Raw genomic sequence first — 27,898 nt, 5'->3', positions numbered from 1 at the left:
TTAAACCTACATATCATGAAAAAGATGGATATCTTCCTAAATAAATGATTTGATTTTATATATTTCGATCTAAAAAGTGAAAAGGTTTTAAGCACGTTTTGAAATAAATAGATGGCTGTGTATTAATGCAAAGTGCGATCGATTTTGTTTAATTTTTATACAATGACCTGAAAGTTTTCTTTTTTTCCAATTATTCCCCTCTCCTTCCATCATTTAATTTTCTTCCTCGTCCTATCTTTCTTCTTATTTTTCTCCTCACCTTCCTATTTTGCGCCTCCAATAGGGGGTGGGCCGCCGCTTCGCCCCCTTGACCTACCTATGATGACCCCTCCCACGGCAGGAATTTTGTGTAAAAATGGAATATAAAAGTCCCCAAGTCTCGTTAATAGAGTATTTAAAAACAAATTTTGAGGGATTAAACATAGTTAAAAATTCACTGCGAATGATTAATCATAACTCATGAAAACCATTCTTTTTACTGAGTACGCGAACAATGAAAATATTCTTAAATTCCAAGTAAATTTGGAATAAAGGGGAAATGAATTGGTTTAACAAAGGAATGTTTTTACGGGGTATGGGACATTCACGTCTACCATCTATGCGCTTATAAGTATCCAGAGGCGATTTTCTTTTTTCGTCATTTTTATTAGTTATGAAATTGACAATGGCCATCGATGTCATCACTCTTTGTCTGGCATATAGGACTAGATGCGACTTCGAGAATAGTCGGGCCGGTATGCCTTTTCTTTTCCTATACAAGTTCTTAACAAAAACTATCTGTTTATATATATTTCGAAATTCGAGGATACGTGTGCATAATTTCGATTTTGAAAAATGTATTTTTTTTCCATAATAAAAGACACAAATAGTAAGGGGGACATTTGATATTATGTCCCCCCTTTCCAAAATGGTAGGGGGGACACGTCACCCCTGTCCCCCCTGGGATTTCTGCCCATGCGTATAGCCAGGCGAGCTACTCGGCCACGGCACCAGTCCTCCACCTCCTTCATCATACACACGTCACGTCTTCATATTTATACTGCGCCCTCTATAAACATTAACAGAATAATATTTACCGGCAAATCCAATTCAAGCGATCAAAGACAAACAGCAAAATCAAAGTCAAGCCAAAATAAAGTAGGTATTAAAATTTATACAGAAATATTTATTTTTTTTGGTTTATCAACAGACCAATTAATTAATCTGAATTCTCTGTTACTGTAAAAATTGTCTCTATAAAAAAAAGTAGAAGTAGGCTAAATACATGATTGAAAAACTTGGGTGTTCCACTTCCACTTAACCCAACGAGCTCCGGCCCGCGAAGCGGGCCGGAGCCCAGGACTCTAGGCAGAGGGTACTCTCCAAAATGGGGTAGAATATGGGGTCGCAATACCTTCTGTAGTCCTTGTAAACACGATAACTACAGTTTAACTTAACCTAGGCTCATATAATTTGGTGTGTATGATACTAGCATGGATCCCAGGAAGCCTATCGATTTTGAGATTCAAAGGTCAAGGTCACACTCACTCACACAACATGCGAGGTTAGTACTGGTCACACTGACATGTTTTCATCTTAATACCTCGCAATACGTGTGAGTGGCCTAGTGGTCCTTGTAAATACAATAACTTTAGTTTAACTTAACCTAGGCTCATATAATTTGGTGTGTATGATACTAGCATGAATCACAGGAAGCCTATTGATTTCAAGGTCAATAGGTCAATGGCAGCGCGCGACATAGCCAGCTGACAGCCGTCTGTTTCGAGGAGTTTTTTAACATTTTAATTTTTTTTTAATTTCTCCTCATACACAGACGGCTCGCTATCGTGCAGCCACCATTAGGGGACTTGCAATGCAAAATCCCCCCGTCTGGGCTCTTCAATTTTTGTCTTTAATGAATCAAACATTTGAAAATTAATGCGACCAAAATGCAAATTAATATTCCCTCTTGGCATTAATTGCCAAAAAACGGGGAAAATCAAGTAAAAAGGAACAAAAACAGTGACTTACCTCGGCTGTCGCGCAACTTCACTGCCCTGTTTTATCCGAACTTAATACACATAAACATATGGCCATTGAGTCCCCTGTACAGATCGCGCTAGAACTTCGGTCTCTGTATTTGGTGAGTGAAGCCAACGGAGTTCAGCTGAACAACCAACATAACAGAGACCGAAGCTTTTGGTCTACGCGCGACACTGGCACTGGTCCGACGGTCCCAGACCAGTAAAAATTGCTGTCGGGCCAGTAACTTTTCAGAAATGGCCAGATTTATATCTAACTGATATAGGTGATATTTTCTATTTTGTAAATTATGAAAATGGCTCCAGATGGTATCTTAAAAAATGGCTATCCAAAATTGAGAAATGGCTCTCGTGAATTAATGTTGTGTGTAGTGTGTACTGTTTTTTTTTTTTTTTTTTTTTGTGGGGGGGGGGCAATATAAGAGTGCCTAGCCAGGAGGCTCCTGGAGAGTAAAAATCATTCTACTAATTAGGTGATCTGTCAATCGACGGATCAACTATTGATTTCGTATGAATTTTCTTTTTAGGTGGTCTGTCTTTGACAGATCACCTATTAATTTCGTCAAAATTTTTCTTTAATTTTCTTTATTTTTAATGGCTACATATTTGTCGCCAAGATATCTCAAATTTGACAATGTCAATTTCATTGCATTTCATGTCATCAATAGCATCTGTCATGGAAACGCCAAAATAAGCTTTTCAAGGTCATCAGGTCATGATGACGTCATCTAGACGCCATTTTGTAAAATCACATTATCAATCATATCTCCATTATCAATTATAAAAAATTAACAATATTTTTATCACATTAACTTCAGGTCAAGGGTCATCAGGTCATGTCATCAAAGGTCACCTGAAGGTCAAGACGCGCGCGTACGTGCGCGTCAAAATTTTAAAATGCTCAAAATCACTTTTAGACCAAAGTGGGGTACGTTTCAGGTCATTTAAAGCATTTCAAAACTTTGCGTGCGCGTAACGCCTTCAACGCAACGCAGAAACACTGTTTTCTTTATATCATTGCATTGATAATATAATTTTGAGCAATTTGATACCTTGATCAACCTTCTACAATCATTAACAACGAAATTAACACCTGTTAAAGTTTGCAGCACGTGCGCGCGCGAGCTCTCACTATAGGCCATATATGGGCAAAAACATGCCTATTGAAAATTCACTGTAGCTCTTTAAATAGTCCGTTGAGCCCCAATTTTGTTTCCTATATATCGATAGAATATGAGTTGTAGATTTGATTTCATGTCAGCATTGTCCCTCAATTATATCATAACGTCATCAAAATTGCGTCGGAAGTCAAAATATATATTTTCCTTGTTATGACGTCATAATAATTATGCAAATTAGGATTTAACTCCGTGAATATTGGTCAATTTTCGCCCAATTTTCGATATGATGTAGCTTAGGTCTTACTCTTTCTGAGTTATTGCCTTTATTTTTCATTTTAATAAACAGATCATCCTGAAAAAATGCAAATAATAAAGGCATGTCATTTTTACTCATTTTGCGTGTAATCTCTATGGGACATGACTTTTTCTCAAAACTAGATTCGACATTCCTCTATTTCGTGAGCCATATCTCCATTTTTTCTTGTCAGTTTTCCCTGAGCTTTTAGTATGTCGTAGCTGAGATTCTAAGCTTTCGGAAGTGTTCCCTCAATTTTTTGATCAGATCATGCCCGTATTTCACTTGCAAAATTGGAATTGTAATTCTCAAATTTGCTTACGTGTAATCTCTATGGGGAATAGTGTAGCTCAATTGGTAAGGCATCAGACGGTTCGAGCCCAAGGGTGAACATGACATTTTTTTTCCTTTTTTGTTTCTTTTCAACATTTCACAAATGGTCCTTTATGACCATTACAAGGTATATAAAATGAAATATTGCGCAATAACAGATATTAAAATCCCTTTAAATATAACATGTACCATGTGTATCGCCTACACCTATTTCACAAATCTTCTTATTTCCCTCTTCAAGAGTTTGACATCTTCTTTTGTCGTAAGAAAAGTTCAGTTTTCATCGTGATGATCATATTGATCTCAATAAACATGGTGATTGTATTCGTGATCATGAGATCAGAGACAGATCACCTAATTCGTCCTAATGACGAATTAAAATCTAGTGTAGGCTTACCGGTACTCTCCACGGAGCCAGGGATTGCATCTCATTCATGTGCATGTACCGCGATAACAACTGAAACTTTTGCCCCACCCCCCCTCCCGAGATTTCTACTTTCCTTAAAAGATCTAGCCCTAAATCATGTAAATGGGATAAAACTTCATTTCTGACATCTCTACGATATTGATTTCATTTTTAAACAAGAATTCATTAAAAAAACGAGAAAAATATGAAAAGACGGGGGAAACTTGCTTGATGTTTACGCCGCCATATTGTTTCTTATTGTTCTTCGCCAACGTTACAGACGCGATATTACACAACTTTACAGACGCGATATTATAATGTGCTTTTACAAGAACTGTTCTATTATTATTACTATAAAACTTTGCAAAGAAGGTGAAGCAAGCAATTAAATCATGTATATAATATGTTCATTGCATCACAAAATTATTGATTTTAGGCTTTGAGTCTCTTATAAAGAGAATTGTCGAAGAAAATGATAATAATCAAACATGTATGTATACCTTTTATTTTTTTATTTTTAATCAACAGGAAATGCAAATGAAGCAGCTGAATAAAAAATGCAGTGCAGAGAAAACTAGGTAAACTTATCCATACAATATATTTTTATTTCCTTATACGGTATCATTACTTATATTGGTCAATTGGTGAGGCCGAAACAATGTCTCTGCCTGGAACCGAACCTGGGCCCCCAGCTTACAACGCTGGTGCCTTAACCACTAGACAACAGAGACGGGTAAGAGGCTAGGGAAAACCTGCTCTGATTTTTTTTGCCTCACCAAAGTTTCCAGAGGCTAAGTAGCTCTGGGGAACCTTGATTTAAGCTACGCCTACCATTGTTCTCTTCATTCATTTCTTATTTAAATATTAAAAGTTGACAAAGCTGTTGTACATGTATAATTTCTCACATTTGTATAATTTTTCCATACATGTACTGTATCTAAGCATTTGCTTTGATCCAGTTGAGGCATGGCGGCTTATTGTTCAAAACTCATCTTGACTCAACCAAGGAATGTAATTGGTGGGGTGGAAAATCTGTTTATCTGACTGCTAATCAGATTGGGTTCGCCCTAGCCAGTAGCCACTAACCCATCTCTGTGCTAAAATGTTAGTGAACCCCACCAGAATATGCATTCCTTCATCCTGAGTGTTGAATGGAGACAACAACACTATGTTCGGCGAGCCCAGAGAAATCAATTTTATTGAATGTAATGTTTTATCACCTGACTTCACAATTAAATATCTATAACATGGCAGAACTTGAACACTTGAAATATGTTCATTTTCTGGTTGGGTTCACTAAGTTTTTAGCACCACTGTTTAGGATAAAATGTTCACTATTTAAAAATGTTATTATACTGTATATAACTTCAGTCTACTCCTAATCTCCCATTCTTTCGGACATTACTACTTTTGTATACATTTCTCTCTGAATTCCCCTTCCCTATATTATACATTATTAATATACATTTTCAATTATCTTTTTGTATATGTATATTGAAACTTTTACTTTGTACAAATTCATGTAATTCAGCCTTTGGCTGCAAATTGAATCTTATAGTAAATACCATTTATCAAATAAAGTGTTTCTATATTTTTTCTTTCTTAGGATTAAATCCCAGAGACCTGTGAGCCCATCATCAATCCAGTCAGGCTATTCTTTATACTCAACTGATACTGATGATCAAGTGATGAGTACTCATAGAGGGTTAGATAGGTGTGCTGCTCTCCTTGCTAATATGATGGAGAGTGACGGATCAGGTATGTTAGGATGAGGGATTCTTATACAGTAGATCTAAGGAGGAATGTTTTCATGTATATAGAACTGGTTTGATTCAGTTATGTATTTGGATTGTTTGTTTAACTATAAAAAAAAAAAAAAAATGTATTTAAAAACATATTTTAAGTTTTGTGAAGGCTATTGACACTTTATGTAGTAATCCCTTTGGCAGCTTGTACAGGAAGCTATGATTGGATGATGAATAATGTATGGATAGAAACAAATTACTACACATGCTGATGGGACAGATTATTCATATCTTACAGGCAATTTGGAGATCGCTCTCACCTATCTTTCAGAAGCTTAGCTGAGGAAAGATAATGATATAAAAACTTTGCTGATAATAATCAATGATTATGATAAAAGTAATAAAAGTTATAATAAGATTGATAGTAACAGTATTGATAATAAATTTCCATGACAGATAATAATTGTCATATTTGTGAAGCACCAATTTCATTTGATAAAAATGCTCAAGGCCATTAGGAAGATGAAAAGATGAACAAGGTCAAGATCAAGAAGGATTATTATTATGCTAATGATGATGATGAATAAAAATGATGACATGAATAATGGGGATAAGATTAAGTTTCTTTTCTCATATGTTTCTCTTTATTTTCAAAGTTTATTTGTGATTACTACATGAAATAACACTTCTTCTATATATTATCAGAATAGGGAGGTTATGATTTATGTACACATATTGCAAATATCAAACTTGAATTCATTATGAAATGGGAATCAATTAATGTGCATAAAACAATCATTCTGTCAACATTTTTGTACTAATGTTAGAATGGTCATTTCTTATTCCAGAAAGCATCCCTACAAAACTAGAAAGAGGTGTAAAGGTCAAGCAAGGAGGCATGTCACACAGAAATCAGCATGATAAATTGACAACAAAGCAGAAAGGTCCTGTTGCAAAGACTAAATCAAAGGCACCTTCCACCCAGAAGAAATCTACTCAGTCTGGTGAGAATTAATGATAAGACTAAATAATGTTTGAAAAAAGGGTTAAAGCTAAATTACAGTATTTGCAGTAAAACACTAATTTCGTGAGAAAGTCTGTAAAACCAAGGTTAAGTATGACTTTATCATTGTGGATCTAGATCTGGTACAGTTACATAAACTGAACTTTGTGAAATCATAAAATCTAAGCTGAAATACGATCACACTGAAGATTGCCAACACAGATAGGCGCACGTGGGACAGTGTATTATTATTGCTGGAATAAAGACCCGACGGAAGTGACCGAATCCGCGCTTATTTTGCTTATTTCTCAGCAATTACACAATTTCTTCCAGAATCCTTTGGCACATATTTTTTATTCATACAAACAGACACTTGGGTGGTCATTATATTAGATTCTGTAAAAAGTCATTTTGAGATCGTTCCCAGAACTGGAATTTACCTTTAAATTTGGTTTATCTTGTAAAATCAAATTTATTTTGTTTGAGGTTTGTGGAACTTTGTTTTTTTTTCCTATTTGAAAAAAAAAATTGTAGTTCATTATGTAATATGGTATAACTAACAGACTTTTTGAAAACTTTTGAAAGTGTATTTAATAACTGTTGCCCTCTTGCATACAGGAGGTTATGATGAAGTAAGGGAATAAAAATGAATTAAGAAATACAGGAAAAGACCTTCATGGTTTTAATTGTTACAACACCATATATAACAGGTACATATTTTTTAAATGTATTACATATTAACCAAAATATTATTTTGACTATATTTACTTGCTACATGTACATGCAAAGTAGACTGTAGAGACACTGCAGATGTTTGTGAACTTATTTCTGCTATGTGATAAATCTGCTAGAATTAATTATAAAAAGCTTCGACATTGACAATTCAACTTGAAGACAAAAAAAAAAAAAAAAGTAATGAAAAAGAAGTGTCCTTTAATAATAATAACGGGGTATATTTACCCAGGGTAGCCACTTCAGTTATGAAACTGTTTTCCCAGCGGGCCCTGCTATTTTTATTACACCGGCTAAGCTAGGCTACCTATTCAGGTGCACACAGCTTTTTGAGGGATTTCTTCCTGCCGGTAGGTACCCATTTATCTCACCTGGGTCGAGTGCAGCTCACTGTGGATGAATTTCTTGCTGAAGCAAATTACGCCATGGCTGGAATTCGAACCCACGACCCTCTGTTTCAAAGCCTGGAGACTAATCCACTGGGCCACGACGCTCCACCTTCAGCCTACAAAGTATTGACTGTGTGTATTTTTTTCTTGTGCAGGTTCTCTCAAAGACAAGAAACAGACAGGAAGGAGGTCCTTCAATCAGAAGCTTATCTCTTCAACACCAAATCATAAACAGACAAAATTGAGCAATGGAGAAAGAAAGAAGCCATATAGAGATAGAATGCAATCTAAAGATATACACCAAGAAAAGACAGAGGTAGTAGATAAATTTCATTTAAGGATCCCTGCAAGGGTTTCTCCAGGAAAGGAGAACTTTCCGTTATCAAAGCAACGCTTACAGGGAATGGACGGCCAAGGAAGATTCATTGAAACATATGATGTAACACCCAAGGTACTGAATGAAAATGTTATCAGAAAGACAAGAGTAAAGGCAGAAGCAATCAGAAACCCTATAAAACAGCATCCTGGACAAAAGGAAAGACCTATGGAAGCCACGTTGGATGAGAGACCACATCGTTATGCAGGAGCTCCAAAGACTGAAAGTACTTTGCAGCCTAGGCAAGTAAGACAAGAACAGCAGTTTCCTGAAGAAACTAATGGACAAACTGGTGACATGAGTACTGGGAATTACCTAGACCCTAATGCTCAACCATGGGTGAGTTGTATAGATATAGACCGTGCAGAAAGTACTCCTGGGAATGAAGACAATCTAGAAACACAGGTTGTTCATCATCAACACCTGATCCACCAACAGCAGCATCAGCAGCATCCAAATACACAAGATCAGCATAATCAAGGTTATGTTACAACTGGTCAGCCAGGTGCATCTACATGTACATGGAATAACTCTAGAATGGCTCCAGGCACACAATCTTCCAGAAGTCTTGACTCAAAGCTTGATCATGGAGTGTGGCATGGTCCAGTCAGCCATGGGCTTGGAACAGTGCAGACAACTCAATCTATCTTGCGAGACTTGGTGGGCAAACTCCAGAGAATGAATGAAAGCCAGATCCAAACCCCACAAGCTCAGCTTTCACACCCCTCAGGAAATGCAATGACCCAGAATGATACCAGCCATACACAGCAACAAGCGGGGCAAGAATCAAAGGATTTTCACAGGAGGGGTGTGGATTATGATGCAAGAGACCAAGAGAGGAAGATTCAAGATACTATATCAATGAACAAGAACTTTCCCAAGCATAGTCAAGTCTATCATACATCAAGGTCCGCAAACCATGGGACTCATCTAGAAGATAGTGATGTAGGAATGCATGATACAGATCTTCTAAATGGAGCCGAGCAGCTTGAGCCAGTCAGGGATTCTGGCCAGTCATGTGATCAGCAGGCCACTAATCAGAGCCCTGGATCTGTTGTGACACAGATGCAAAGAATTTCACCTGAGACTGCTGAAGATCCAATGGATACTGTGGTGGACAGGAAGACAGGTATGGTATGAATGGTTTTATCATGGATTTCAAAAAGACCAGCGAGTGTTTTATGAAGCACCATGTTAGTGGCTTTTACTGACAAATTTGCTCAGAGCCAATCAAATACAAGAATTTCAGTAGCTTATTCATTCATTTATTCAAATATTTAATTTCTTCCATTTCACACATTTCTACTTCTTAAACATAAATTCATACAAAAATCTGGGACCCGTTTCATAAAACTTGTTACAAAAATAAATTCACAATAACAGTTAAAAGCTACTGAAATCCTTCTATCTGATTGGCTGATTGTAAATTTGTTTTAGAAATTATGCATTTGTTACTATAACAAGTCTTTATGAAATGGAACTGTACATGGTTCATATCATCATGTTAACTTAAAATTAAAAGGAAACAAAAGATATCTATATAAGATATTCATATAGCAAAATAGTTCATGAAATGCTCCTCTGAATGCATTTTCCTCTAACATCAATTTGTGTTTTTTTTTCTTGAAGGCAGCTAGTCAGGAATCGATAGTAATTGTGAGATGGAATAACATTATTTCTTAACCTTAGAATTCCTTTTCACAAAGATAGGCCAATATATACTTGATGATGAACAGCATTTGTATAGCACCAATTATCTGTAAAAATACTTATCCTAAAACATATACATCAAAAGATGGGTGCATTTTTAAACTGGAATAAAAGTATTTCTTTCATTTCTATTCATACTCTTTAGGGGCATTTTAAAAGTCTTGCATTTAATTGCAAATCAAGTGTAATTGGGCTGTGCATAAAATACTTATCCTAAAACATATACATCACAAGATGGGTGCACTTTTAAACTGGAATAAAAGTATTTCTTTCATTTCTATTCATACTCTTAAGGGGCATTTCAAGAGTCTTGCATTCAAATGCAAATCAAGTGTAATTGGGCTGTGCAAAAAAAGTGAGTTGCAATTGAACGCAAATCAACTGCAAAGTTAACTGCACTTTTAATCAATGACTTATACTCGTTTTGGGACTTACCCTTGGTGTGGAATTGAGCATAAATTTCTTGCAACAGCCTATTACTAGCTGCTCATAAGCTAAGATAAATGGAATATCTGTTGGATTATTTCATTTATTCTAAGGTAACTTCAAGCCTCGTCATGCATCTCGTAAAAGTCCTCAAGCAAAAGGTGATGTTGGTGTACAGACTCCGCCCTTGAGCACTCGACCTCCTGCTGTTCTGACAGGTTCTAAAGGTAGCAATGCATTATGGGATCAGGTACGAACACTGAGGTACATTACTAAGGAGCTTCATTGTGCAAACATGAAAATTGGTGAGATAATGTGTATTTCATTCTCTCTGGTGTAGGTTAATACTTTGTAGCTTTTAATATAATTTCATTAGATTCATTCTCATCATTCAACAATAACACTAAAATAAAAAAACAAAGTCCCTCAGGGGAGTTAACATTTGGAAAAAGGTCCTTTCAAGAGAGTTTTCTAGAAAGAAGCTGTCTCTTCGGGAAGCCATACGCAAGGGAGTTTTCAGGTAGAAGATAACCTGATACCGATGCAATTTATAAAGTAACATTTGTTGATATCTGTGAATGATCACAGACTCGCCATCCTTTTTTTTTTTCAAATGGAGATTTTATAAAGTGTTGAGCAATGGATTTAAAAGATTCAATATTGACTGGAATGTGTAGAATGGTCTAATATCTTTAATAATGGACTGCATTCAAACTTTGACTGTAAATACCAAAACATTGCTCTAGTTTTGACCCTAGGCAGGACACTTGTTTATACATTACATTCTCCTTCCCGGTACTCTGTAAAATTAAAATCGTATTTATAAGCATGTGTAGAATGGTACCAAATTGATGTTCCATCAGTCTTTACATTATATTATTGTTATTGAAATAGAGATTGAATAAAGCTGAAGTAGTTATAATTTGTACTTGTAAGTGTAAATCTTTCTTTCATTTTGTTGTCATCTCTGTAGGTGATGTACAAACTCAAGAGCTTCTATCAGAGCTTGAGGAAGTGATTGAGACGTTACCATTCACCAGTCTTAATAGAGATCTACAAACAGAGATTAGTCTTGCCCTTCAACCAATCAGAAGTGAGAATAGTCAGCTTAGGAGAAGACTTAGAATAGCCAATCAGCAACTTAGACAGATCCAACTTCAAGTACAAACAAAGGAAAGCAGCCAATCAGGAGTCAGTTTAGAAGGTTAGCAATGTTGCTTCTTGTATTGTCAATCAAATACATGCATATTGTAAAAATTTAAATTTTAATTCATTGTCTTAACCTCTTGTACATTCAAATCTGCTTAATGACCACCTTTTTTGTAAAGATCATTTGCCCCAAAAGAACCAATGTCTTTTTTCTTTTTAATAATATCTAGCACCTGCTTATAATGGTCACTTTTCTTTCCCATTATTGTGATGTTTATAGATGGGTTTCACTGTGTGCTCTCTCACAAAGTATAAAAATAGTGTCTGCGATGAGTCAAGGCAAAAAATGGTATTATCAAGATTTTAATTAACCATTGAATACAGAATTTTCTAATTCTCATTGATCTTGTACAGGGACCACTCTGTTCCCATAGTCAATTAATCCCTGTGATAACAAGAAAATTAAATGTTTCTTTGTATGTTTGTATTTATTTACATATAAAAAGAATAAAATATATACATGATCAAATTTAACAAATTATATAAATCATATGAAATATGGAGGATGGTCCATTACAGCGGTATTAACAAAATACTACTAATCTTTTATGGAGTCCTTTGATGCTGATAGGATAATGAATCATTGTATCTCAAACAAGTTAAATTTACAGCAATGATGATAATCTTAGCGCTACTGACTATCGCCCCAATCTTTGGACTCTAGTTTACCCTAATACAATGTATGTACCATCTCTACTCCTCAGGGAGTTGCTAAGCTCATTATATTCATATTCACATCTCGCTTGGTCCCCATCTAGTTTGAAAGTAGCACTAACACTCATGGCTGATATAACTCTTATTCCGAAAGGAAAGTCTCCCCTATGACATGATGAATTGGTGTTACTTTCTGGGATAAAGAGATGGTATTTATAGAGGATACACCTTGGAAGATTATCTTAATATGAAAACAAGAAAGTGATTTTCCTGTAAATATGATAGATAAAAGGTCTTCTCTCGAATCCTAGCCATGGCGTGTTTTCCTTCAGCAAGAAATTTATCCATTCTGTGCTGCACTTGACCTAGGTGAGGTGAATGGGTACCTGCCAGGATTAATTCCTTGCATGCACTGAGCGCAGGTGATGGTAGCTCGAGCTAAAGCCGGGATGATAAATAGCAAGAGCTTTGTATCCTCAGGCAAAAAGCACTATATAAATCCAGCTATTAATTGTTATTATTATTATAGTGACATTAAATTGTATTATAAGTTCTGATTTTTTTTCATTGACAGCATTAACTCTGCAGTCTTTGAATGTAAACCTTCAGAAGCAAGTAGAAGAACTGCAAAGTGAGACAGAGAGACAGGCTAGAGATATTACTGAGTTAAGAGCTTCTGTGGATACTCTCACTACTGATAAACACAATATGCAAGATGTCTTCAAGAAAATGGTAAAATACTACAACTCTCCAATTTTCCCTTGGTTATTTCATTATAAATGTGTGCATTAAATGACTGTAGATGTGTATTGTTTGTTGCAGAATGTGTAGCAACTGAATATTATTTCAATTTAAATTTATATTTCAGTGTGCATTTATATCAGTCTTGATTAAAAAAAAGAGTACATTCAAAATGTGAGAAATTATATGAAATACTGATATGGAAAATTCAGGATTGTTCAAGAGGCAATTAAAGTAGACTTTAATTAAGGTCACTGAACATGTGATTAATTGATTGATAATAGTATGTTGAACACTTAATTGAAGAAAAAAATCAATTACCAGTAGTATTTTTGATAAATGTTATACCATCTAATTAAAAACTTGATAAAATTGATATCTTTTAAAGATTAAAACATGAAGACTGAGACTATTTGTTATGATGTAAAGAGAATGGTACCAGTTACCCTTGACTATCCACAAATTGCCAAGAGAGGGCAGTATGATACTTTTGGGGTAGGAGCTCATTAATGCTAGCATCTTAGAAATATATACTTTTTATTCAATCAGACAGTGGAAAATGTTGCAGTGTGATTATAACTCTTTCTGCAGTTTCCAATCCTGATGACATGTTTGCTTGCTCAAAGTAAAAGATAAAAATGAGATTAAAATTATTTTTTCCATATTTAGGACAATGATCTAAAGGAGAAGAGAAAAAGTTGGACTCTGGAAACAAGCACAGTGCGTCAAGAGATCACTAAGCTAAAATCTCAACTGGAATCTGAGAATCTTAGGGCTGAGGCTGTTGAGAAAGAGAAAGATATTTTAAGACAGAGTGTGAAGCAGAGAGATTCAGAGATCAAGAGACTGCAACAGATGACAAGGTACAGCATCTTTGGGTTGAAGATCTGTGTAGTGTGTCAAGTATGAGTTTGCTCTTTATATCATGTCATTGCCCATAGGAAGCTATATATCTACATTATAATAGGATCCATGATGATTATTATGCTATGCCCAGGATATGTCCAAGATGAGCCATTTTGAAGTCAAAGAGAATACAATATCTCCCATAGACAAGGGGCCTGTTCCATAAAGAGTTAAACTATTTTAACTTTGCCATTATGGCAACTACCATGGTAACAGGGCTCAGCAGCCAATGGCAATCCATGGCAGTCATAATAGTGGAATAGCTGTAATAATGGCAACGTGATAACAGTTACAATGAAACAGGCACAATGTGTCTTTTCCTATGCTCCTGACAATTCAAGTTTCAACGCCAAACTCTCGTATCTGGGCTTAGGATATGACTTGTCAGTGTCAGAGTTCAAAATATTTATTTACTTTTGTTAAGTATTTGATTGAATGTAAATTGTGCCCCATTTTTGTTAGAAGAGTATAGATGTAGGTATGTTACAAAAAAAATAAAAATCATGGAAACATCTTGAAACTTATCTCATTGAATAGAGCTTGCAAAAACCTTTAATTTGATACCTTACTCATCCCTAAATGTTTTAGATTAAGGAAGTTATGCTAATTTTATACTAAAAAATTTGCATATTTGACACCGTATTCATTTCCTATGTAGACGACCAAAAACTGTGATCAAGAACACGCTATTGAAGAATGAAAATGGTCATAACTTTCTTCAGGATAAAGAAATCCATCTGAAATTTTTACCATAAGTAGAGTGAAATATCTGCTACCAAATACATTTGTCTGTCTTTATAGATTATTTTGGGAAAGACTGTTGATACATAATTAATGACATAACAAGATCGTTCGATCGCCACTCACAGCATAGTGCAAGTTCATGTATTAGTACGTAGCATTCGGGTACAGCGTAGCCGTAGTGACCATACAAGAGTTACTGCCAATCCATGACATGCACCAATGTCGCTTCAAAAAATGATAGTTGGAATCGTCAAATTTCGATAAGATTTCACATGAGCACTAATTAAAAGATAAATAATCATCCTATATACCTTTTATCTCGGTCCAATACCCCGGTCATGGAATTTGAACGGGTTGAACTTTCACTTCACTTTGTCTTCGTCGACTTATCGCAAGCATAAATTGTCTCAATATAAATCAGATACCAAATTGAAGAGGAAGTTTTCAACATTCTCAAAAACTAGTATCCGATGTATTAGAAGTACATTTAACCACTGAGAAAGCTCCATTTACAGGGGATTCCCCGTCCATCTCGCACACACAGTGACAGAAATTTCGCTGCCGCGATGCGGGGATTGCGACATACCTTAATAGATGGAAAAAATATTGCTAGAAATTGTGGTTGACAGGAAATATCTGAATATTCCAACATGAGGTCATGCAAGCACAATACCCAATCCAACTTTCTGGATTTCTGTCATTCTTAAAGTCATGCATAAGTTTAAAAAAAGACAGCTCTGTGAAACCCCCCCCCCCCTGTTTATAGATAAAAATGTGAGAATGACATGTTTTATACAATATGATAAAATCTATTATCTATATAGAGTGTTTTAGCCATACATTAAAAACATGTATTTTGGTCTGCATTAATTGCCTGTGCAGTATCAGAGCGTATCCCTAGAATAACCAAAATCCAAAGATTATCCCGTAGGCTCCTGTACAAAATTTGCTAATGAATGTGAGAGCATATTCAACAGTATTATAGGGCGCATGCGCGAATGCGTGTAATATGCAACGCGTACGATGAAATCAATGCGGTGCACAGCACAACAACAACACTCAATGACGTTATAATGAACTACATGCAAGTCGCATGTAACAACCAAATTTGAACTTATGAAGTGACGATGCCATAAGTGATATGACTTGTTTAATCAAATTTATCCCTCTTTTTGAGTGCTAGGGGTGGGATAGATGATTATAATTATATTGGATGGCTTTCTTTCATGGAATACCAGAAATATTCCACTCGTTAGGGCCAATATTCCACTCATCTGCGATTCGTGGAATATTTGCCCAAACTCTTGGAATATTTCAGGTATTCCATTCTAAGCCATCCAATATGATATAAATGTTTCTTATGTTGAGATAAAATGCTGCCCCCCCCCCCCCCACACACAAAAAAGGAAAAAAAAATATTTCAAATATTTTCTGTATTTTTTATAGTCATCTGAGACAGGAATATGACAGCTACTGGTATTTGGGCTGAAAGTTTGTTCCTGTACAATAAAATGAAAAAAAATTGTTTTTGCCCTTTTGCAAAATGTGTATTTACAATCATTTTCCTTGCTTATAGATACTTTCTTTTTCCTGTTATTAGTGTCAAGTGGTTCCACTACTTTCTTACATGCCCATTTCCTGTAACAGTAACCCAACCTTTAGTTTCAGAATGCATTTAATTAAAGGCCATGTCAGAGTGAGATATATTGTATTTATTTTAAATGTTTAACTTCCCATTGATGCAAATAATAATTTTCAGCATTATATAATTAGCATGTAATATCAAGTATTTAAGGACGTTCCACAGTTAAAGTGAAATCCATGTCATTTTCACCAAACTTTGCACATAGATAATTAAGAACCTTAATATTCGAAATATGCAAAAATTAACATAGGTCCATGTGCTTGATTTTTTGCTATAGAGCTTCAAAGTTCACCTAAATGAATGTTCTTTAGAATTGCGCATTCAAAAGAATTTGGCATTTTTAGACCGCCCAAGTTTACTACAATGAGTTTAAACCTGTATTACTCAGTCAAAATACATGAAAAAGTCATCAAATTTCGCGAGAGAGTTAGTAATTGTATCGTTAGAATAGAGAATCTATTTAAAGTGCTATTTGTTTGCAATTTTAAGTTTAACAGCACTGTCAGTTCTTTAAAATGGCGTAAAAGATAACAAAATCCCAATCTAAAAAATGTAAAATTTCAGCCACAAACTACAAACGTACAACAAATGCTGCACTTTATTTAAAATCCATGTCATTTTCACCAAAATTTGCAGAGTTGTAGAGGAGGGTATACCTAAGAGGTACAAACATTAAAAAATAGGGGTTCATGTGCTTGTTTTTAAACTATCAGCATTTTTATTAGAGCAAATGTGCTTTTTAAAACACCAAAAATGCGCCGAATCCCTTGTATCTATGTGAAGAAAAAATCAAAACCACTCTACCATTTATTCAAACTCGGGGTAATATTCGTGATTCTTGGCAGCACTGCAGAGTAAAGTATTTTGAAATTGTAGAGAATTTTTTTTTTAATGGTCCATGGAATAATTCAATTTTTTAGCTTCATGAAATAAGGTATCGGATCTGCAGTTAAAGTGCAGAAGATGAGAAAAATCAGCTCATACCCGCAGCTAATTAATCACCTGTTCATCCATTGTGACGTCAGCGCGCAGAGTGTAAACTATGCGCAGATCATAATGCGCACAAACATAACTGTGGAACGTCCTTAAATATATATACATATCAAATTGGCTGGCTCAGAACTGAATACCAGAAATATTCAGCTAGTTCGGGCGCATATTGCATGAAGCATAGATGAGGGCAATAATGGCCCTTACAAGTGGAATATTCCTTTAACCCATGAAATAAAGACATCCATTATGATTATTACCATCTTTTAAGGATCATTATTCATAATTGTGCAGTATGTTCTGATACTGTGCAGGCAAAATCATGCACTGCTCAATTACTCTGTAAAGATGATAATTATTTCTTTCAGGAATATGCAAGGTATTATATCGAGTGTGGCACCTGGTAAATCATTGAAATCATCTCTTCCTGGTGAGAGCAAGGAATCTAGACTTGAGAATTGGTTGGAGAATCATCAGTCATCCATCACTTCAAACAGGTATGCTTTTTATAACGCATAGATTCCATCAAGTGAAAGTGAAATTTTGCTTTAAAAAAAATCAAATTAATGGGCTTAGAAAATAATGTGCTTTTATACATATAGGCCTGAATAAATTCATTGTATGTAATACAATGAGAGCAATGCTGGTTACTGGTACTTCCTTTTCCTTTTTTTTTTGGCAACTTGTGAAAATGCATAAAATTTGCATTGTCTTGCTTTGTAGTTTATAACATTTTGATACCAATGGAGTCTTTGATTTTTTTTTTTTTTCAAAAGGAAGTAAAATGTTTCTCAATAAATCTGAAATGCACGGGATAACTTATTGCACAATTACTAAATATTGTGTGATGTATCACATGCTTTAAATGTATTACTTGATATGTGTAGCCATAAATCATTTTTATGTTTAATCTTATAAGCTCTCATTGATGCAGGGGGAGGGGTGTTTCACAAAAAATTAAGTGAGACTTAAATTTGCACTCAAATTCCCAGTTTTGATCTGTATAAAAGACATCACCGCATTGGTTAAATCTTGCCAAAAGGATGTGCATTACCTATCATATCAGTGTTAAATTATACTGATTTTTTTTCCAGTCTATGGAAATTCTATAAAGGTTATTGTATGTCTGCTTCTTTATTGTTTACATAGTATTTTTCATATGGTCAATGACATGTTTGCCAGCTGCAGTTGTGTATTAAAATCGACAAGAGTATACAGATATACCAGACTATGGGGAAAGTATAGTGAAACTAGTAGATGTTTTTATGTCAGGATGGACTTAATAATAATATTTTTCCAATGTTTTTCTTATTATCTCCTATAAGTGCCTGTAAGTTAAGCATTGATAAAGTACCATGTGATTATATGTGCTTGAAAGCTGTGGAGGGTATTGAAAACATCCCTCTTGCATTGAGCTTCTTGGCCATATGGGTTGCATTTCTACCAGCTGAAAGATGTAGTATATGTGTATATCCTGTAGGGAAATCTTCAATGATAAATGAAATATATTATTATGCTGGTATTATCCCTCTCCCCATGATAGTGATATCTAGTCAAGTGATCGCTCTTTAAAGAGTTATACTTTCAGATACATTTAGAATGACTGAACATGTATGTGTACATATGATACCATGAAACTGCAAATTTTTGCAGTTCTGTCATCTTCATTATAAAGGCCTGTATTCTTAACTCCGGTTAAACTTAAACCAATGTTTAAAGTTGTGGTTTACTGGCTCTATGGTCAAATGTGACACAAACGTCCATATCTGTTGTTTGTGTTTGTTTTACCAATATTTTATTATTCATGATTTTGTGCTTTTGTTATCATCATGTTTGATTGTATCATGGACCTAATAGTAAGTCCATGATTGTATATTTGTGTGTATGGACCCCAATGAAAAACAGCATTTTTCGATAGGGTGTTCCATCTGACGAGTGGTAAATAATCCTATTTGGCACTCTAAGCATTAAAAACCATCCGGAAATTATATATGAAATAGTTTTCTTCACCATAGAGACATGGGGATGATCCCAGTACTTTCGCAAGACACATTCAGTATATAAACAAACATTTGACACTAATAGTTACCCATATATTAATTGTAGCCCAGTAGACCATGGTGTCAGTCAAACTGGAGTCCAGTATACACGCCAATAGCCCTATACTGCACTCTCATTTCATGTTTAATTGTGTTTGCTCAACCATAGATTTCAGGTGGATTTGATACTGGTAGATAATTGGTCCAAGCCCGAGCAAACACTTATCGCATTACAATTGAAGGTTAAGGAATAGACTTTCAAGTACACTCTAACATAATCAGATTAATGAATAGATTTCTATCTTTACTACCTCTTGATGAAAAGAGAGGGTTTTTACATGCAAAGGGGGGGGGGAGATTTTAGCATATTTTGAGTGATTTTTTTTCTGCATATGACCCTGAAACATTCAGCTGTTCTGATAGTATGCAGAGAATCATAAGCATAATTATTTTCTTTTATATTTATGTCATAATTTCTTGTGGATGAGTAGGGGAAGGCGGGGTAAGTTGTGACACTTTTTGCATTTTGCATGTTAGAATTGATATGACTAATAATATTGAAGAATTAAGTACCTTGCCTTTAAGTTTGATTCTTCAGAAATATTTTTCACCTATACAGTGAGTCCCAGAAAAAACGAAACCGAGATTTAGCGATGATTTATCATAACTTAATGAAAAATAAAATAGACAAATGACCTACCAATGTAAAGCTTAGAATCTCCTCTTTCATCTGATATTACTTAGATTATTCCTCATTCACGCATGAGTGAGCAAAAACAATTTGAAGGAAGGATACCAAAAACTCATTTGGCGGGGTGTATATGAATTTCAAAAAGAAAATCACATGTCTTAAAAGTTCAATATCTGCTCTTTAATTTGATACCTCAATTACAGAAAATGGTCAAGAAATAACAAAGTTCTGGTTATTTGAAATAAGGCTTGAATTTCCATAATTTCATTAAATAAACTGTTTTCACCGGTTTCCCACAGAAGCTATCGCATGGTTAACAAAAGACTTAATGCATGGCTGATCGCAAACAAAACGGAGTGTCGAGTGAGTTTGAACGCTAGCCTGTAAAACCTCTTCATTTTATGAAATTATTAAAATTCAAGCCTTATTTCAAATAACCAGAACTTTGTTATTTCTTGACCATTTTCTGTAATTGAGGTATCAAATTAAAGAGCAGATATTGAACTTTTTAAAAATGTGGTTTTCCTTTTGAAAGCTAGATACAACCCGCCAAATGACTTTTTGGTATCCCCTCTTCAAATTGTTTTTGCTCACTCATGCGTGAAGGAGAAATAATCTAATTAATATCAGATGAAAGAGGAGATTCTAAGCTTTACATTGGTAGGTCATTTGTCTATTTTATTTGTGATTAAGTTATGATAAATCATCGCTAAATCTCGGTTTCGTTTTTTCTGGGACGCACTGTATATAATTTTCTACCCCCACACTGAAAGTCTTTGTGACCTTTGAAAAAAACGATGTCAAATGGCTCAACTTACCCCATCTGTGGGGTAAGTTGTGCCACCTTCTGGGGTAAGTTGAGCCACAAAAACTATGTAAATAAATGTATGCGGGAAGAACCGGCATGTCAATTTTTATTTAAAGTCTTTTTGCTAATTCTCTATAATTATTACATCCTCTAAAAGTAAAAGAACTGTCATGTGAATTTGCTCTGTTCTGCCTGCATATCAATGGCTTTTTTAAGGTTTTTTTTTTTTATTATACATTAACATAAGAATTACCATGGCTCAACTTGCCCCATGTTGGCTGGCACAAATTACCCCAGTCCAAACTTAATGCGATATTTTCACATCCACACATTTCTTATGCATCCATCATGTAAAAGACTTATGACAAGAATGAGAATCCATACCTGGACTAACAATATTGTTCTTATTTCTTTATTATATTTTAAAACGTGTGTGGGTAAAAAGCACTGATCAATTTCACACCCTTTTTTACTTTTTTGGCTGAAATTTGTATTTTTCCCTCTAAAAAAGTACTTTTTGTTTCAAAGTTGAAAACAATGTGGTGGGGTCAAGGGTTATGTAATGGGTCATCAATGCATGACACCACCACAATGTCTGACTCATTCATTCTTAGCCTGGGGGTGGTGGCTCAACTTGCCCCTATGCTCAACTTACCCCGCCTTCCCCTATGTATTGATTATTAAAGAGAGGTGTGGGGAGGGAGAGAAAGAGGGGGAGAGAGAAAGGCGGAATGATGGGGAGAGAGAGAAAGAAAGATTTCTGAAAGGAAAGTGAAACATAGACCAAAGGCATTACAATCACATGCTTCATTTTTATTGTCAAATCAAGTAGCTTGCCAAAATAAAGTTTTAGTCATCTTAGTTATGATTTAATTTTATCTACCTCAAGTATTTTGCAAGTATTGATTTCATTGTTTGATTTTCAATGTATAGGTTGTACAAATTTTCTAGATCTCCTTATCATGGTACATAGGTGTATAACTTGTATTACCAACTTTGGTTATAACATTTTGTGGAAGAGGAGAAAAATTAGTAAAACAGAATGAAGAAAGTTTGAAAGAAATCAGATAACCAGTAAAGGCCTGGGGCCCTTTTTATAAAGGACTAGCAACTGTTATAACTTTGCCATTATAGCAACTACCATGGTAACAGGCTCAGCAGTCATTCAAAATCAAGGTTACCATGGTAGTTGCCATAATGGCAAAGTTACAACAGTTGCAAGTCCTTTATGAAACGGGCCCCTGGTCCCACTGGCCGACGGACACAAAACATATTCATAACGGATACAGCGGACAAGCAAAATTTTGGGGTGGCTCCATCCGCTCCAGACAATGGACAAAATGGGCAAACAATGAAATTATAGTGGATGGATGCTTGATGGATATAGAGCGTATGAAACACGTATGCAAAGAGTACACAAAAAACACATAACGTTCCCAATGGATGGCAAGATTCTTATCCGTTTGACATCCTCTCTGCATCCGTAGGTGCAGTGGGACTTTAAGATCCGTAAGACAAACTTAATTCCAAATTGGAAACTGGGTAACTGGTATGGATGACTTTCCCATAGGCCATGCATGTACTTAGTTGACAGGCATTTGTGGTTTACTCTTAAGTACCAATTCCTCTTTATAGGCAGTAATCAGAATATTATACAGGTAGCATATTGCCTTATGTCCTAATTAAAAAAATGATTTGAAGTAAAACTATAAAAAAGTGACATTTTATCTCCATAGGTAATACAAATTTTGACAACTTTTCAAATTGTGTAACTTTCTTATTGTTAGTCGAATATTATTAAAATGTTCACCTTTCTACTTGTCTCATTTCTCTTGTTCCTTTGGGGTTGAATACCTCTTTAATAATGCTTTCCAATATATCATAGAGAACTAAAAGGTATCCTTTTCTAAAGAAGTAAAGTAAAGATCACTACGCAATCATAACGAGAGAATGGATCGACGGGGAGGCTGTGATCGGATCGGACGATCGCCGTTTCGGCGATCGTCCGGACCTTTCACAGCTTTGCCTTACAGCACTAGAGCTGTGCATGTTTTATTGGGTTTGGAATGTGCATATTTTTATGTGAAATTTAAGTTTTGTGTTAAATTTTTCCCAGCAGACTTGCATGCCTCCCTTTTACCCGCTAATGTTTTTTTTTTTTTAATATAATTTTTTTTTGTCTCTCTCTTTTACTCAACATTTGAAGAGTGTATGGTTTTGTCTTATTATCATGCAACTTTTGCCCTCGTTTGCAGAGGTTATATCACAGATTAATTTATTTTATATTATATCGAGCTTCTCTACAATGACACTTTTGATATTGGGACAGGTGTGACTGCTCCATTTTGATTTCTTTTATCTATAAAATCCTACATGTTAATCATAAGTGATTAGAGCTGATGTAAGATTGGATATAAAAAGGCTGCCTTTTTATTTCTTTTATTTCCTCCTTTTTTGTTTTGTTTTGTTTAATGATACAATATTTTGTAAATGTTTTGATTGCTTGTGATTGTTTGTGATTTGTTTTGATTTCTTCAATAAAAACATTAAAAAAAAAAGAAGTAATTAAAGTAAAAAAAAACTATATTGGGTTTTTGTAATATTTGTTAATGATGTTGCATGCAGTCAGCTCATGACCCTCAAAACTTGAATACGTGCTTGTGCACAGTAATATCAAAATCAGACTTGAAAGTGTTGTAATTTCATTATTTGTAATGCAGCTGTTATGTAATTGGTGTTATTTGATCATTTGAACAATCTACTGTACTTCTTCCTATTGGAATCTTGGTGGATTCAGCCTTTAGCTAAGTCTCAGAGAAATTGTAAAATGATATCCTGATCAAATCCTATCAAATCGTTTTAAGGTACAAGCAGATTGAATACATGGGTGACATTCTTGTAAATAAATGAAGTTACAAGAACTCATGTAGAAAGTTGATAACATCACCATAATTAATTGTAGTCTAATAAACATTTTCTTATGTCTAATAGTCATCACACAAAGGGGTTGAAAAAATTGTGTTTATGAACCTTTATAGTGTCTTAGTGTCTACAAACTCAGTGTACTTTGTACTCTCAAACAAAATTAGTAAAAGTATATTTGCTGAACTATGTTTAAGGCTTCAAGCCTTGGACTAAAAGAAGGTCATTAAGGAATTTATACTCCTCTTTCCAATTTGTAGCACACTCACTGTATTGAAAAATATAGTCCATGCCATTTGATTTGGAATGTACATGGATTTGATACAGTAATATATACTGAGTAATCTATATAATTTTTTAATGCATTTTACTGTATTGTGTGTCTCTCTTTTCATCTCTTCTATGTGTAATTCTAAATAATTGCCATTCCTTTTCCCATAATTTCTATTTCAATTTAGAAATGGTTCACTTGATGGTCTCCAAACAGCATTGAGACAATGTCAAAGGTCACCGCATGATTCTTTGTCATCTTATTCCTTGTCGTCATCATCGCAAGAAGATCATACCACCAAGCATTCTTCTCCTAATGCATTACACATGTCAGATTGGAGGATCTCTGATCATCAACGCTCTTCTCCTCATGCTTTACCCACAGGAGATTGGCAGGTCCCTGATCATCAAGGCTCTTTGGATCATAATTTTGTCTTCACTGGAGGTTCAGAAAAACTTAATCCATCTCAAATGGATGATAAATTTGGAGCGGATGGGAGATATGATGATTTAGACTCTACCCTTGTGGATGACACATTAGACCGTGATGGGACAGCGTATATGAGCATTGCTGATCCCCGAATTGGCAATCGGAAGCCCTATCTATTCCACACCTCGCGCCATAGAACTAGTAGTGGTGGCGGCATACCTGACTGGGTAGAAAAGGAGGTGTCGCCAGCAACAAAGTCAGCGAGACAGCATGTACCACATGGTGGAAATGCACATATTTCTGATAGCTTAGGGAGGACAGGGTATGATAAGCAATCCTCACCATCTACATTGAGAAGTGATTCAAGGTTGAATAGGAGAAATGAACACTCGGAGAGAGACCTTGGTAGAATATTCAATGCCGCTGAGGTAGGGTCAGTTGTATCCGAGTCAACTATATCATCAATAGCATCACAGTATGAGGCTCAGTTTCAGGTAGGCTTATCAAAGCTTGATGATGATATTGCCAGATTACAAGAAAACTTAAAGGGATTAGTCAAAAGGTGATATTTTTTCCCCCAAAATGTTTATCCATATTTTTTATCCTTAAATTAAGGCAAAGTTGTATTCATCACTTCATGATATTTATTATTAAGCATAGCAATATCCAAGGCCTGTTTGGAAGCACGTAGAGATGTTCGATGATATGCGCTATACAAGATTGTTATAAATCTTATGTCTATAATAGCTATGGGTCATTGAAGGAATATGAAAGGAAAATTGTTGATGTTGTAAAAGGTCTGTGCTTACTTCAGCATGAAGCAATTTGAAAAAGAAAAATCATTTGTAACTGAAATTGAATGTCAAAAGGGGCACTCGGGACTGTTTCACATTAATTTTAATACATGAAATTGATGAAGGTAGGATAAATACCAGAGCACATATGATATCATTTGAAAAGGCAGTAAATTCTCTGTAAGTTTAATGTACAACACATATCTACATATTTTATTAGAAGGCATTGTCCATGGTTTATCCAGTACTCAATAATGTTTTTGAAGAAACAACCCCCTAATCATTGTTGAACTAAGAAACAACTGTCCTAGAATGAAAGCATGAGACCAAGATAATTTACATCAGGATTGACAGAATCGTCACATTTGTTAGCCAACCATTAAGCTACAGATTTAAACCATATTTTGGTGTAATAAAATACGGGCAATTAATACCCGGTGATTCAATTTAGTGTCAATTAGTTTGATTATTATCATTTATACAAATGTATTACTTTTTGTCTTTCTTATGTAAGGTTATGTAAGGTTTTATTTCATTCAAAATTTTACAAGTTAACCTCTCTACCAAGGTTGAATTTCTCATTAAATATGAACATTAAGATCAGATAAGTGAATGTACTCCTTTTTTTTAGAAGTGACTTTGGATTATAATTGTTATAGCTAAGCACTGTCAATTTAATCCCTTTAACTAGGTAATCTGAGATACATGAATAACCGTCTTTTTTTTTTTTTGGGGGGGGGGTTTATTTAACAATTTCTGACATTTTACTATCATCCCCAGACATAGTGAGTGTAGCCAATTTAGTTCAGCAGAACACCCAATTATATTCATGGTAGTGTTACGTGGGTTTTGAAGTAGCAAAACAAAGAAAAGTGGAAGAGTGAAGAAAGATATGGCTAGGTTATGTTACTCAGTAATGCCCAGATGGGGGATGTTACCTTGTTCATCTTGCCTCCCCCCCCCCCCCAAACAATAAAAATACCCTGATGATGCCCCTGAATATATTAACTTAAAAACAGATTTTCTTATCACTTCTGAATGATATCCCTTTTCAGTCTTGCTAAATAAATATATACCTCTTTTATTTGTGATCAGTCCCATATAATAGTACACATATTTCCCCCAAATTCTCTATTAACAATTTGGCGTGTATGCTTGATTCATGTATTGTTATAGTATGGTCTGTGTCAATAATTCAGACTCAAGAAATGGGGGAGGGGCAAAGAACTGTCTGCATTCCAAAAATTAGATGTGTAAGGGAGGGGGTAATTCGGGATATCTCTTACTCCTTAAACATGTGGTTTTTATTTCTAAAATTCCTTTGATCATATATAATATTGAATATCAATGTGTATAAATCAAACAGAAAATATTTAATGTGAATATTTTTATTGGAAGATTCATATGCTATATTTAGACTTTTGATTGCTCAAATAATTACTCTGAAATAAAGATGTATATGTACTAATTCCAATCCTATCTTTATTACTTTTATGCTTCAACAACTGAGGATATTGTATTCATCAATAAAATATAAAGTACATGTATGTGAAAATATGTAATTGAATGAGTCATGCTATACAATGAAGTGTATTTCACTTCTCAAAGTTGCATCTTGATTTTCTCTTTTGTGTGTAAACTAACATTATCATATCCTGTAACAGACTGTCAAACTTTTTGAAGACCTGATGGGGGCAAAATACAAATTGTTATTTCTATGAATGCAGATGATAATTTCAACTATCAACCATTCACATGCAGAGATAATAAATATCAACAGTAATTTCTGGACAAATACATCACTTATGCTTAAAGTTATCAATGTCAATTGAGGCTTAAAAAATAAATAGGCTGTACAATACCTCATATAAACCATATTAGTCAGTGCAATAATTTGATGAAATTAAATCATGAGTTGTTTGGTTGCATTGTCTTGTGGTCTTAGCAGGATATTCCTGGCTAATGAATAATAAAGGAAGGAAATGATGAAATACATTAAGGAAATTCATTTTTTTCTCTCTCTTCTTTTTTTTTTTTTGGGGGGGGGGGGTGAAATATGAAGGAGAGAGTTGGAGTTAGGAGGAGATGAGGTAAATGCGTGCGCTTGTATTGAGGATGTGAGAAAGAGAGGGTGGGGGAGAAAGATAGTGTCGGGAATGGGAGGAGTAATTGAAGATGAATAACGGATGGGATTAACGTGCATGCAACAACAATATCAAAAAGGAAGTGAGAGCTGGTCAAGAATAAAGAAATATAGCGAAACATGTGCTTATTCAGCATCTTGACACCTTTGTATGTAATTTTGTCGGTTTTTTTTTTTTTTCATTTTTGATGTTGATGATGATACCCCACAGAATATAAAGTGACGAGGTCAAGAATAATTGTGATCAAAAGAGGATACCCTGATACGTGCAGAAACACAAAATGACCAATTCACTGATTCGACCACAATCACCAGGCAAAAAAAAGTAGTATATCAAGGTTAGGATGTCATTCTT

At 34.9% G+C, this 27,898-nt stretch overlaps 1 protein-coding gene across 2 annotated transcripts; it reads left to right on the top strand.

Annotated features, from left to right (window-relative positions):
- The first annotated feature begins 1,023 nt into the window (after positions 1-1,023).
- Positions 1,024-26,362, top strand: LOC129257134 (uncharacterized). Of its 2 annotated transcripts, XR_010292723.1 has the most exons (12): positions 1,024-1,137; positions 4,705-4,754; positions 5,783-5,934; positions 6,770-6,925; positions 8,201-9,550; positions 10,671-10,862; positions 11,531-11,761; positions 12,995-13,152; positions 13,831-14,024; positions 17,815-17,943; positions 24,365-25,644; positions 25,726-26,362. XR_010292723.1 is itself a non-coding variant. In XM_064095705.1 (11 exons), the coding sequence occupies exons 2-11, from the start codon at positions 4,708-4,710 to the stop codon at positions 25,170-25,172; spliced, it is 3,417 nt and encodes a 1,138-aa protein (XP_063951775.1). In that variant the 5' UTR covers positions 1,034-1,137; positions 4,705-4,707; the 3' UTR covers positions 25,173-26,362. The 2 variants fall into 2 exon arrangements, 1 of the variants encoding a protein (XP_063951775.1); XM_064095705.1 differs by having other exon boundaries at positions 1,034-1,137; positions 24,365-26,362.
- Positions 26,363-27,898: the final 1,536 nt, after the last annotated feature.

Source organism: Lytechinus pictus, chromosome 1 (genome assembly GCF_037042905.1).
Source record: "Lytechinus pictus isolate F3 Inbred chromosome 1, Lp3.0, whole genome shotgun sequence".
NCBI lineage: Eukaryota > Metazoa > Echinodermata > Echinoidea > Temnopleuroida > Toxopneustidae > Lytechinus > Lytechinus pictus.
Note: the sequence above shows the minus strand (reverse complement) of the source record. Positions and strands in the feature narration are given on the sequence as shown.